General features: G+C 40.2%; 1 protein-coding gene across 1 annotated transcript in view; it reads left to right on the top strand.

The window, feature by feature from the left end:
- Window positions 1-13,953, top strand: part of MORC1 (MORC family CW-type zinc finger 1) — a 181,096-nt gene that overhangs the window by 132,528 nt on the left and 34,615 nt on the right. The window contains exons 18-20 of the mRNA XM_032344363.1: window positions 2,269-2,331; window positions 3,488-3,733; window positions 8,018-8,125. Coding sequence (XP_032200254.1) covers window positions 2,269-2,331; window positions 3,488-3,733; window positions 8,018-8,125 — 417 coding nt within the window. The remainder of the gene's footprint in view (window positions 1-2,268; window positions 2,332-3,487; window positions 3,734-8,017; window positions 8,126-13,953) is intronic.

Genomic DNA, 13,953 nt, shown 5'->3' on the forward strand with positions numbered 1-13,953 from the left:
TCAATCATGCTAATAGGAAGTTTTAATTGAACCTCAACCTAGGAATGTCTAAACAATCAATAATATATAATAGTCATGTATACATAATTGATATATACTCTCTACTCTCAAAATAAAGAATGTAGTTTTTATCACTGCTCTTGAAATAGTCACAAGGATGACTATGCTGAGCCACCAAATAGCCTGGTGGAGATAGTGGACAGTGTCTATCAAAATTACAAATGCATATACCTTTTGATCCAGAAATTACACTTTTAGAACTTGATTATATATACATAAATATAAAATTATCTATTTACAAAATTACCTATTTTATATGTCATTATAAAATACTATGTAGAATGAAATGTTGAGTAGACCTAAATGTTTATCAGCAGGTCTGGTTAAATAAATTTTTATATAACAGTACATTATTAGAATATGACGCATCTGTAAAAGGAAATGAATAAGTTTTTTAAGTACTAATAAAGATCTCTAGGATGTATCCTTTGTGCAAAAGCAAGATATAGACTGGGTGCATAGTATACTCATCGTATACTCAAAAAAGATAGGGAAAGCTTATTTATATATGCTTCTATATGAGGTATAAACAGAACTCTGGAAAGATAAACAGAAAAACAACAGCAGTGGAATGTGAACTGGACAAATGAAGAATAGAGTAGTATGGAGAGTTTTCCAAATATACTTTAAAAATTGTGTGTTGTTCCATGTGAGTATATTATCTGCATAAACATCTCAAAAGAAGCAATGTTATGGGGTTATAGAAGATAAAGCATTAATTCTTCTCTGGGGGACCAGGGGAGAGGGAGTAGAAGCAAGTAATACAAGATTATAGAAAATAGTTCAATCAAAAGATGGTAAAAACCTTAAAACAATATGTTGACTTGAGGCTAGAGAAAATTCCAAATTTAAAAGACACTTAATTGAAGAAATCTATAAGACTTCGCCACTGATAAGGTGGAGGGTTGAGGGTGATGACGGAACAAAGATAACCTAACTTTGGTGTCTGGATGTTTGGTGATGTCACTAGTCAAGAGGGGGAATGCATTAGAAGTACTGGTTGAGGGGCACCTGGATGGCTCAGTGGGTTAAAGCCTCTGCCATCAGTTCAGGTCATGAGCCCAGGGTCTGGGATCGAGCCCTGCATTGGGCTGTCTGCTCAGCAGGGAGCCTGCTTCCTCCTCTCTCTCTGCCTGCCTCTCTGCCTACTTGTGATCTCTCTCTGTGTCAAATAAATTAAAAAAAAAAAAAAAAAGAAGTAGTACTGGTTGAAGGCAGGTGCAGGTATAGAAGCAAAATAATTCTGTTCTGGAAGGGTTGAAGGGTTGTCTTGAAAGGTATGTGAAGTTTATAGGATGTTCCAAGAGGCTTTTGTGTCTCAGAAGAAAAGGCGCTATTTCAAAATCTGTGCAGGCCATCCATCTCAGAAAAATTTTTATCAGAGCAGAACCAACCCTTCATCAGTCAGGACTCCCAATTTTGAGTTAGGTATTTACAAGAGGAAAGGAAATGTTGTGTCCCAGAGAATCTGGCCACTGAGCTGTTTCCCACACGGGTGTTTGTGGTCCAGTAAACATGAATGGTTGTTCTACCAGAAAGGAGGTCCAAGCAGACCCCGAACCAGGCTCACATCCCAGGCGGAATGAACCTGAGCCTGGGGGTAGGGCCTGTATTTTTCTTTATCTTCTCTCGGTGTATTTCATGAATGTCTCATCATTTTAACGTGGCCATCGTCACATCAAAATATTAACTTAAAAGGCACTTCTTTTACAGGCAGAACAATTGCTTCCTCTCTTTGTTCAGCTGTGCCTGTGAGCACAAGCAGCATCCCGGTATCAGGGACACCGTTGAGGCCAGTCAGCCCTCAAATGTGCCTTGACGCTCCAGCCCCGAGCTCTGAACCAGAGCTATTGCTGAAGGTCAGGATTCATTCCAGATGCTGGGACCTGCACGTGCAGGACAGAGGGCCTCCAGAGAAAGCAGACAGGGGCTGTGGGGGCCTGTTGGATATAGTGGCTCCTGAAATTGCTCAGGAGACATCTGATCTGTGATGTTTGACAGACCATTGCATTCTCATCTTACCTGGTCACCAGTCATTACAACAGAGTTGCAATAGATCTAAACTACAACGGACCCCTTAAACAGTTATTAGTGAAGGTGTGCAATCTTGAAACTCCATTAAGAAATAAAGACAGTTGGATTATTGTAATATTTCAATTGAAAGGTTTTTTTACTTACATTCATCTAACCATTTTTCCCCCATAAAAGCCTCAGTTTATACCAAATAGGATCACCGAGTCTACTACTACCTGCGGAACTTCAACATGTAAGGTGAGTAATTAAAGTAGGATTTAGCCATTTGTGTCTTGTTTCCCATATGAAGGGTAAAACTTTCTCAAGGGCCAAATGTCACCATGGGTAATGAGGCTCAGAGAGTGAAACACTAACATATATTTTTAACTACCATTATTTGTTTGTCTTATTAGAGTGATACATGTTTCCTAGGAAAAACTTCGAAAATAAAGTAAATAAGAGATAGATAAAATTTAAGTCACCCATAATCTTACTATCTGGAGGTGATGACTGTTTTAAATATTATAATGTATTTTCCATATTTTCTATGGCTATGTATGCATATATGTATATATGTAATCATATATATAGAAAGATACATTGATTCAGTCTGTGGATATATATTTGCCTAGAAATATGTTGTATCTGCAATTCCTACATTGTTTCTTGTGGTTCCTTTGTGTTCTATTATATTCCTCAAATGTCTGTTGCAATCTAAAATGGAAGTTTTAGAATATTTTTTTTAACCTTTGGGGTTTTCAGTTATACCAATCACACACGAACATGTACATACGGAAAACTACAATTTTAGTTATTTCTTAACATGCAGATGATGGGATTGATAGCTAGATTACTGACTTTTTGCTCCAGAGAACCAAAGGCAAGTAAACCTCTCTTGGGAGAAAGTCAGGAAACATACTATGTTCTCAGTCTGTAGTCTTCTGCATCCTCAGAATCAGAAGGATTTTTTTGTTTTTTTGTTTTGTTTTGTTTTGTTTTAAGATTTATTTATGTGGCAGAGAGAGCGACAGCGAGAGAGGGAACATTTGCAGGGAGAGTGGGACAGTGAGAACAGGCTTCCTACGGAGCAAGGAGCCTGATGCAGGGCTCAATCCCAGGACCATGGGATCATGACCTGAGCCGAAGGCAGATGCTTGATGACTGAGCCACCCAGGCATCCCAGAATTAGAAAATTTCTTGGCTCAGGCCTCCTCTGCTGAATCAAATTCTGAGTGAGACCTTATGATGGTATATATTTGCTAAAGCCTATTTTCTACACTTCTGCTTTTTAAAGTTTTTACAGTGTTTATTAGTAATAAGTATCACCTAATGTCATATGGTTTTGAGGGAAATGATAATTAATTATAAATAAACTGGCTCCCCCAAAATGAAAACATGTTTTTTGTTACTCCAGGAAAACACAATAACTCAGAAAGTCAGGCCTAGGGGCGATGACTTGAAGCAGGGGTCCCTTGCCTCCTTTGAGCTTCGTGTCAGCCACAGAGGCTGGAAGAGAAACACAGAAGGGACAGACTCTGATGTGGAATGTATTACAGACACTAAAATTATGAAGAAGTCTCCACAGAAGAAAGCAAAGCTTCAGCAGCCCAGACGTCCAGCCACCCTGCCAGAAAACGTCAGCCCAGTCCAGAGGTCCCAGGTGTTTTTCTTTTCTTATCCGCAAAATGTATAGTCATTCACTTATTCCGGAAATAGTACTGGGCAAAGGTTCTGCTTCATTTTCACGTTTTTAAAGCACTCTAATTATAGCATGCGTATTGTCAGTGTAGTTTCCAGGACAAGGTCCCAGTTTCTATTTTTTTCCTCCCTATTCTCTTTTGGAAGAAACGTCAGAAGGCTAATACCAGCACATCAGTGCACTGTGTGATGCTCAACCAACTAACAGGGCCCTAAGAATGCCTGCATGGGAAAAGGATTTAAGATCTGTATTTGAGAGAAACATATTCATATAGGATGAACCTATAATCTGGAGGATTCTGCATTTGATGCTTTATAGCAAAAATTCTTAGCCAGATTTTATAATAGGTACTTAGCCCAGTAGTTGAGGTTCTGGAAAAATGGGATATAATCTTGATAATACGCTTAAGTGGTGGGACTGATTTTAAGAAATGCACCACCCCACAATTTCCAAATGAGTTTTTTTTTTTTCAAAAGAATCACTGCACTTTCATTCTTACAGTATTATTCTTATTTAATCCCTTTTTGAGAACTTGCTCTTAGATTTAGTGTATATTAATAAGAATACCTACAATTCAGTGGTCATTTAACCTATGCCAGATTCAGTGGTAGATGGTAACAGACAATATCTCACCACCATTTAAAATCTTTTATAAGCCAAAGTTCATTGCCTACCTTATATGCCTTGTTCATCAAGTTTGATTTCTAATGACTTTTTACTGTTTCCCCAAATTAAATTTACCCTTAAAGGGTAGAGATGGGCCACCAGAGAAAATATTCAAATAAATTGCCCTAGGCTCTGAAAGCCGTAAACTAATATGATCAGCAAATATCTACTGAACTTTGCTCTGTGTAAAGATACTGTGTTAAGCATTGTGGGAGACAAGATATTTTGGGCATGGTTCTTTCTAAAGGAATTATTCTGTACAATTGTTACACTGCAGAAATATCTCACACATTCTTTTGTAAAGTCTTTGGCAAACGGTATATAGGTTCTTCTAGAAAATCTTTAGTGACAGAAACGTATTACCTCTGGAGGTAGTATTTCTCATTCCATTTTTGGGTAGCTCATTCTCTTAAAATATCTGAAGATCAGTTCCCTCTAATTTTGAAGTTTGGGCCCTAAATCTTTCTTCAAGACTGTAGGGGAAAAAAACTGTCTACAATCGACAGAATTATTGGTCATAATTACTTTGAATTATATACATACAAGCTCAAATATTCAGAAGATATTTATTTAACATTTGCTATGTCAAAAATGCTGCATGTATGTAATATAAAAAGTAGTTATATCATTTTATAGCCCTATCTCCTTTAAGCCTGATTTCCACTCATTAACTGGCCAATTTCAAGATTCGGGATTTGTTGACCCATTTTATGAGTAGGTTTTATGCTGTAAAAACATAAGTGATTGAGAAGTTGAAGAGTACCTTGGTGTTAAGATAACACATTTTAGACTATAGAGATTCACTTAGTGTGGTATGTGTGTATAAAATAATCTATTAAGTGCCACTCAGTCTGCTAGCCAACTACAGGGGATTTAAGTGTGAGCAAACCCACATACATTCCCTGGTTGCATTAAACTTACACGGAGACAGATAATCCAATAATTAAACAAATGTAAACTGCTACTTTGGCAGTTTTTAATGACTTAGTAGCATGAGTACTTATAATAAGGGATTTGACCCTGCCTGGAGGGACTGAATGGGACAAAGTGATGAAAAAATCCTGTGAAAACAATGGCTGAATTTTTAGGACTGAATCCCAATTAAATTGGTAAAAAGAGAGGAAGAGCATTTCCAAAGGATGCACACATACGCTAAAGAAGGATGTTGGTGAATACAGAGTACCTTGCGAAGACAAGGAAGCTCTGGCAGGGCGGAGAGATGGAAAGGGACTGTGGGGTGAGAAGCTTAGAGAGTGACCAGAACCATGCAGGGCCTACAGACTTTGACAAGGGGTTTTGCATTTATCCTAAAAGCAGTGGGACACCACTGAAAGGAGGTGGTATGATCAGATCTTCCTTTAGAGAAAATTGTTAGCTAAGTATGAAAGCCTCTGGTGAATATGGGCAGAGCAGTCAGGGGCCTATTAACAGTGGTCTCCTAGGGGAAAACACTGGCAGCTTGGGCTGAGGTGATGGCGGCCAATCAGAGGAGGGGGTGCATTTGTTCCTTGTGTGTTTGTCTTGAGGAGGAGACACTGACCCGTGCTGGCAATGTATTAGGTACAGAAGGTGAAACAGAGGGGAATGTCAAGTACTACAGTATTTTTGGGCCCTGCACCTGTTTCGATGGTGGTTCCATTCTTTGAAATAGAAAATTCTAGAAGGTGGCTGGGTCTGTTGGTGGTAAATCAGTTTGAGACCTCAAAGAGGACATGCTGAGTAAGGAGTAAGGGTAAGAAGAGAAGAAAGACTGGACAGAAGCCTGAGGGATTTTACCATTTAATGGCTAGCTATAAGGAGTAAGTGTGTCCAGGTGATGGTGAAGGAATGATTGGGCAGGAAGAGGACAAGCCAGGTACTTGTTTTTTCATTAAAACCAAGAGGTAGAAAATGTCAATTCAAGGAGAGTTAGTCAGAGAGGCTAGCTTCTGTTGAAAGGCCTAAAAAAAAGTCCATTTATTTAATGACTTAGAGATAATAGGGGTGATCTCTGAAGAATTTTATTGTTTTTGTTGGAGTGAAGAGGGTAGAAATCAGATTGGAATGGACTGATTAGCAAGTGGGATGTGAAGACGTGGAGGTAGGTGGATGTCAACTCTAGGAAATGCAAGAAAATTTCACTTCAGAAGATAGTCTATACAAAAATCTAGAATTGGGGCAGATCAGGAGACTGGAATTCTGTAACATTCAAAAAATGAATTTAACCAAAATTTAAACCTCAACTGAAACAACTTTCAATTACTTGAGGAGTATTTGCCGTAAATTTCTAATATTCTGTCCAGTAAGCACTCTGGGCATTACCACTACCAGACGAGGCACGGGAAGTATCATTAATTTTATCATTAGCCTAAGTAGATGGAATTAGGAAGACAGATATGCCCGAGTCAATCTTATAATGTGCTCTAAAACCTTGATAAGAGTAGCTCTGGAATTAGTTAATGTTTTAACTTAAATGTACCACAATTCAGTTTTATTAACACAGGTGATTAATTAATTGTTAATTGTTAGTTAATTGCTCTTCCTAGAGAATTATTTTTATCACCTCCTTGTGTTTCTCAGAATGTTCCACTTTCCTTACCCTCAACAGCTTTTCCTGAAAGCGGGGCTCCCAGTAAAAATAATATTCTTATTGTTTCCTACATCTGCAGCTTTTAATTCCCTTTTATGTTCTCTCAGTGTCCTTCGTTAATTCATTCCAGCAAACAAACATATGCTAAGCATTTCTGTGGGGCCAGGTGCTGAGGCTGCAGAGGTTGACACCGTTCTTGCTCTCGAGAAGCCGAGCACCTACTAGTAGCCATTCCAGTCAAAAGAGACCTTTCCCGGCATCATACATTTTTCATACCAGCTGTTTCCCATCTTTTCAAGTGTGAAGACATCTTTTTTAAAAAAATGACACAGAGATCTCACATAATAATAGGCATTGTCCATCTACCGATTAAGAACTACATAACAGAAAGCCATTATAGATATTTTGAAATGAAGGTATATCTTATGTCCCCACAGCAACATCTACCTAAATTTTAAGAACAACGTGTATATCCACATGAGACATATTTATTCAGAGTATGGGCAGTAATTCATGAAGATTGTTTGATTCACTATTGAGGCTTGTAGTCTGCAGCACTCATTTCACACTTAATTTGCCTTATGATACTCTTATTTTATTGTTGTGTATTGTTTTTTAACTTTTACAAATGCTTACCTAAATCATATATTTCTTGAGGGCAAAGATCAGAAATTGAATTTTCCATATTTCCCACAAATTTCTTCTTTTTTTTTAAGACTTTTTTTTAAAAAAATTTTTATTTATTTATTTGACAGAGAGAGAGATCACAAGTAGGCAGAGAGTTAGGCAGAGAGAGAGGGGGAAGCAGGCTATCTACTCAAGAGAGCCCGATGCGTGGCTCGATTCCCGGACCCTGAGATCATGACCTGAGCCAAAGGCAGAGGTTTAACCAGGCACCCCCAGAAGTTTGCTTCTCTACAGAAGTGAATAGAGACTGAATGAATGTGGTTTAGTATGTACCAGTGATTGCTGCTAACTCTCATATAGTTCCTGTTAATATCTTGCCACAGGCCTCTTCCTGGGAAATTAATAGGAAGGAAAGTCAAAACCTTGTGCAGGAATCTAAGGCTTTGATTGAAGTTGAAACCAGCAATGGCGATTATCCAGATATAATCCTGGTGAGATAAATTTCATAGGCTAAATGACACCTTGAGATTGATTTGCGTTCATGAAAATTAGAGGAATTAAAGAAGCATGTCATATTAGTACCTCAAAGTAATGAAACATTTAATTGAATAACTTAGTTTTTAGGTGAAGAAACAAGACTCAGAAAAGTTAGTTACATATCTAAGGCTATAGAAACTAGTGAAAATGGCACTGAGACTTATACATTCTGACAGCTAATCATGATGCTTTTTATTTGAGTTGTTAGGGTGAAAAAACTTTAATAGTATGCAAATCCATATAATTTATGTATATATAATATATATACAGGTATATATACCTGTATATAAAATATATTTGTAAAAATTGAAGATCATCCTGAAATCTACATGCCCAAACCTAAAGCATATGACACTTTCTGTAATTTATAGCAGGGATCCCCATCAGAAAGTGTCTGTAACTGACTTATATTAGGCCACTGCCAGAAACCCTAGAGAAATCTATTCAAGAAATATAGATGTATTTCTGTTTATTCCTCCTAGATTATGTATCCCTGATTCTAACTTTGGTAGTCACTATCAAAGGCCTTTGTATCTGACTATCCTATAGATCTCAGCAGACTTGCTTTGCCTTATTGATACAGGTGTGGAAGAAAGCCTTTGATATATAGGAAGAACTGACTCCAGGACTGGCCATGTGAGGAACACTGCATCTTACTATTTAACACTGCCGTGTTAAAGACATTATCCATTATGCTGTTTAGTGTTCTTTGCACTGTAATTTAAAAGTTCATTTAGATATTAGAATTTTTTTTTTTAAGATTTTATTTATTTATTTGACAGAGAGAGAAATCACAAGTAGGCGGAGAGTCAGGCAGAGAGAGAGAGAGAAGCAGGCTCCCGCTGAGCAAAGAGCCTGATGCGGGGCTCGATCCCAGGACACTGAGATCATGACCTGAGCCGAAGGCAGCGGCTTAATCCACTGAGCCACCCAGGCGCCCCTAGATATTAGAATTTAATGTCAGGGAAAAATCTATTTGGTGCTTCCTTTTGTTAGAATATGAATTACTATATGAGTTCTCTTTTTACTTTGATCACCAAGGAGCTTAGAGCTACCCTTTAAATAAGAATAATTATAGTCACCTACATGGTTGCTGTTTGTTGACATGATAATATAAGGGAGTGTATTTAGAAAGGGACCTGGCCTTGCCTGAGTAGCTCAGTTGGTTAACTGTCAAGACTCTTGATTTTGGCTCAGTCTTAATCTCGAGGTCATGAGATCAAACCCCGCATAGTGTTCCATGCTGGGCATGCACCCTGCTTATGATCCTTTCTCTCTGCCCCTGCCCAGTGCATGTGCACATTCTCTTTCTCCTCACCCCTCAAAAAAAGAAAGGGGCCTGATCTCATTATACCTGTCTTTAGCTGAGGTGTCTTCTGACTTCAGCCTAATTTTTGTGCCCATCAGCAGAAAATAATTGTCAGAAAGTACATGGCGTAACAATTTGTTTCTCAGAGTCCACAGTCTCTCATGGTTTATCTCCCTCTCCAGTTTCCCCCAACTCACGTCTCATCTCCATCTCCTAGTGTCCTCTGTGTTGTTCCTTATGCTCCACAAGTAAGTGAAACCATATGATAATTGACTCTCTCTGCTTGACCTATTTCACTCAGCATAATCTCCTCCAGTTCCATCCATGTTGATATGTTGATACAAAAGTTGGGTATTCATCCTTTGAGTTGGAGGATAATACTCCAACAATGGAATTTTTATGAAAAAAATGTTTTCGGGGCACCTGAGTGGCTCAGTGGGTTAAAGCCTCTGCCTTCGGCTCAGGTCATGATCCCAGGGTCCTGGGATCAAGGCCCATATCAGGCTCTCTGCTCAACAGTAATTCTCTGCCCCTGCTTCCCCCCTCTCTCTCTGCCTGCTTCTCTGCCTACTTGTGATCTCTGTCTGTCAAATAAATAAATAAATAAAATCTTAAAAAAAAATGTTTCCATGATGGAATATTTCAAACATAGTACCGTTAACTCCCGAGTGCCCATTTCCCAGCTCCACAGGGACCAACTCCGGCCAGACTTGTCTCATCCACATTCCCTCCCTGCCCCCTTCATCCCAGGCATCACATGACTCTTGAGTTAAGAGGCCATCTGAAGGGATATTGAGAAGGTCTAGGACTCATTTGTGAAAGGGAGCAGGAAAAACCTTCATTTTAACAAAAAGGAACAACTAAACCCAGGAAGAAAGGAAACACCAAAGTGTTCTCCAAAAGGAAAAGAATCAAAATGTAATTGGCAACCAGAAGGGAATAGGAAGTACAACTGGTATTGGAAAGAACATGATTTCCCTGTCCCTGTGAGCCGTACTAGTCGCTGCGTGTTTTCCACAATCCTGTTGGCGCGTTTTTCAGGTAGCCATCCCTCTGTCTCCTTCCTAAGCTCTGCATACAGCTTTTAGTGAGTACTTTTTCACAAGCTAGGTATGACATTTATATTATAATTGTTTTCTTTTTATGTAATATTTCTCAAGTTTTATGTGATTCGTGTGTGTGGTGGGGTTAGGATTTATTTGTGCCCCGTTGATCCTCGTGGGACATCTGTTCTCATACTCAGGGTGCCTGATTTATTTAGATAAATATGAATTATCCACAGGTGCACATCAATTTCTGTGTTAGGCTGTCATTACAGTAATTCCAGTAGGAAATAATTGCTTCTGAATGTTTGTCTATACTTTCTAAAACTCACAAATTAGAAAAATGATTCTTCTTAACCCCTGGCTTTCTACCCAGTTCTCTTTACCCTGTAGTGCTTCCGTGTGTGTGTGTCTCTATGCACATGCCTTAATTCTGACCCCGTGTGTAGAAGGGAGGCACTCAGCCAACAGCGCTGCAAGAGATTATCACTTAGAGAAGAAGAATCAGCTACTACACAGGACTCTTCTCATCCCCTTACAACCAGGTGGTTTTATTATTTTGGTGAATTTACTGGGGCCCAGGTCCTTATTTTCAAGTGTAATAGGCTTAGAAATATATGTTCAGGGCGCCTGGGTGGCTCAGTGGGTTAAGGCCTCTGCCTTTGGCTCAGGTCATGGTCCCAGTGTCCTGGGATCAAGCCCCGTTTCGGGCTCTCTGCTCAGTGGGGAGCCTGCTTCCCACACACCCCCCCCTGGCTGCCTCTCTATACTTGTGATCTCTGTCTGTCATATAAATAAATAAAATATTTTTTTAAAAAAAGAAAGAAATATATGTTCAGCACATCAGAGAAAGCCCATCATCGCACAGGGATGATTTTACATTATCCAAACTGATGAGACCATTGTACAGTATCATAATAGTGGTTGGGTCATTTGAAAGATAAATACAGTCTCTGTCCAACTGGAAGGCACACACAGACTGACACCGTGCACGCTCTCCCTTTGTGCCAATCTGCATGGGTTGGCCAATTACGGTCTGACACTTGCTGGCGAGTTACTTGACTGAATATTTAAAAGGCTTCCCGCGAAGACAGGCTGCCCTGTTGACCTCCGCTAAAAGCATGACAGTGACGATATTACCCACGTGACTGTACCGCGAAAGCCACAGGCCCTGTTCCTCCTGTGCTCCGAGGAGTGTATCTTTCTCATATTGTATGGATAAGGAGTCCGTCTGTTAAGCGCCCTCTTCTCTTTGCTGTGTCTGTCCGTCTGCCTTTTTTTTTTTTTAAGATTTTTATTTATTTATTTGACAGATAGATCACAAGTAGGCAGAGAGGCAGGCAGAGAGAGAGAGGAGGAAGCAGGCTCCCCACTGAGCAGAAAGCCCAATGCGGGGCTCGATCCCAGGACCCTGGGATCATGACCTGAGCCCAAGGCAGAGGCTTTAACGCACTGAGCCGCCCAGGCGCCCCTGTCCGTCTGCCTTTTGAATGGATTTTTTTCATAGTCGTGTACTTCATTTTTCTCTCTTCCAAGTTCCAGGCACATCTCACTCGGGCTGTCCTACTGATGGCTGTGCACCTTTGCCTGAAATGATGAGAGTGTTGATGGCTTTTCCGATCTCTCCCGAGTCTGACCACCACTGATGACTGCCGCGTTCATTCTCCCGGATGTCTCATCTGCTGTGGCTTAGGGTGTCAGCAGTTTGACCTGTTTTCCTAAGTTCTTCCTCTTCTCACTCCGCCTCGTTCTTGACTGAATTTTCTTCATATTCTTTTCTCTCCAAGGCCTATGGTCTATGGAAGCTATTTTTAAAGAAAAACTATTCTTTTGTTTTCTTCTTTTTCTCATTGAGATATAATGCTCATTGTGCAGTCATTTTTAAGGTTTGTCTTTTTGTTCTATACCGTGTCTCACACTTAACATGCTCCCAGACTATCCATGTGGCCCTGGGCTTCGTTTCTCTTTTCTCCAGTTGCTTCTGATCCCGTAGTTTGCTGGTGTCACCTCTGTGGCCTTGTTTTGTCCTTCCTGATACTAATTTATTCTTGCCCTTCTCGCCAGCGTGGTTCATTCATTTTCAAAGTCTATGCAAGGAGAGAGTTCTTGGTAAGACCTTGCATGTCATTTGGCACTGTGGAAGTCTCCAACTGGGACTCAGTTAAAACTCTAGGTGTTTTCTAGAGATTAAAAAATTGTCATGGAAATAATGAGTTTTTTTAAGAACATCTTAAACCTCTTCAGGATGCCCTAGGTAGCCTCTCCGTTGGACCCTTAGAGACATTACATGTGGGGTTATCCGTCTGCACTGTACCAAACTTCTTTCATTATTTTTCATAATCTCGTTAGCACAGGTACAGTTCCCTCCACCCCTTCAGGGTAACTGAGATGATCCAGATTCATTATCTCTCTGACCCTGTAAAACTGTATTCTGAAATTCTTTTGTGTGCCTGCCTGTGTATGTGTGTGTGTGTGAGTGGGGCGTGCCTTTCCCCTTTCTTTATGGCCATGATGAAATTCAGGTATGGCTCTTCACACAGATCCTCTCATCTAATTCTTCTTGCAACCTGAGGGGTAAATTCTTTTTTCATCCCCAACTTACAGGTGAGGAAAATCAGCTTGCTCAGGGTCACACTGCCAGGAAGTGGTCACCTTGAACCCTAGCTGTTCAACTTGAGCTCCCACGTTTTTAACCACATCTCCTTGTGACTTCTCACTTTCTCTTCCATCTCCCCGCACTGTTCCCCACATCTGTTCACCAGCCCCTTCCACACAGGTTGGTTGGAGTACACAGATACACTTTATGCAGGGGCAAGGATTTCAAGGGACAGACAACACATCGATTAACATTCAGCATTTTGGGTTGGACAGGTTTCCTGAATTCCACAGATGGGCCTTCTCTAGGCAAGGGTCTTGAATTCATTTTAAAAAACCAATCCATCATCCTTGCCCACGTTAAGCTAACTTCCCTTTATCTCATTTCTTCCCTATCCACCCTAAATCTGACCTATCCAATAAAGTTCTTTTCTGCTTAAGACCTGGCCCTTCTTTTTCCAGTCCACCCAGAGTCCCGTAGACATCATCAGGACCATCATCACAGGGATGGTTCCTGGAGAGGAGAATCTTCTTCTTGTCTAGGATTACCACTTGTAGGAACATGGTTGTGGTCATAACTTGATCACCATCCCCTTCCATGAGCTGGTGTTGCTTGACCTTTGACCTATTGTTTTTCATCTTCCATGCTCAAAACGCATACACCACCCGCTCTGATTCTGAACTCTTTCTGTCGCAGGCATTTCCAAACCCATGTGTAAGTTCAAATTTGTCCCAGTTAACCCCAGATGGGAAGGAAGTAGAAATTCCTTCAGATCACCTCTTGGAGAGGCACCAGCCTCTGTTACGGGGATCAGTGTCTGAGTGAAGGTTGCCA

The sequence above is a fragment of the Mustela erminea genome, chromosome 1 (assembly GCF_009829155.1).
Source record: "Mustela erminea isolate mMusErm1 chromosome 1, mMusErm1.Pri, whole genome shotgun sequence".
NCBI classification, from domain to species: Eukaryota; Metazoa; Chordata; class Mammalia; order Carnivora; family Mustelidae; genus Mustela; species Mustela erminea.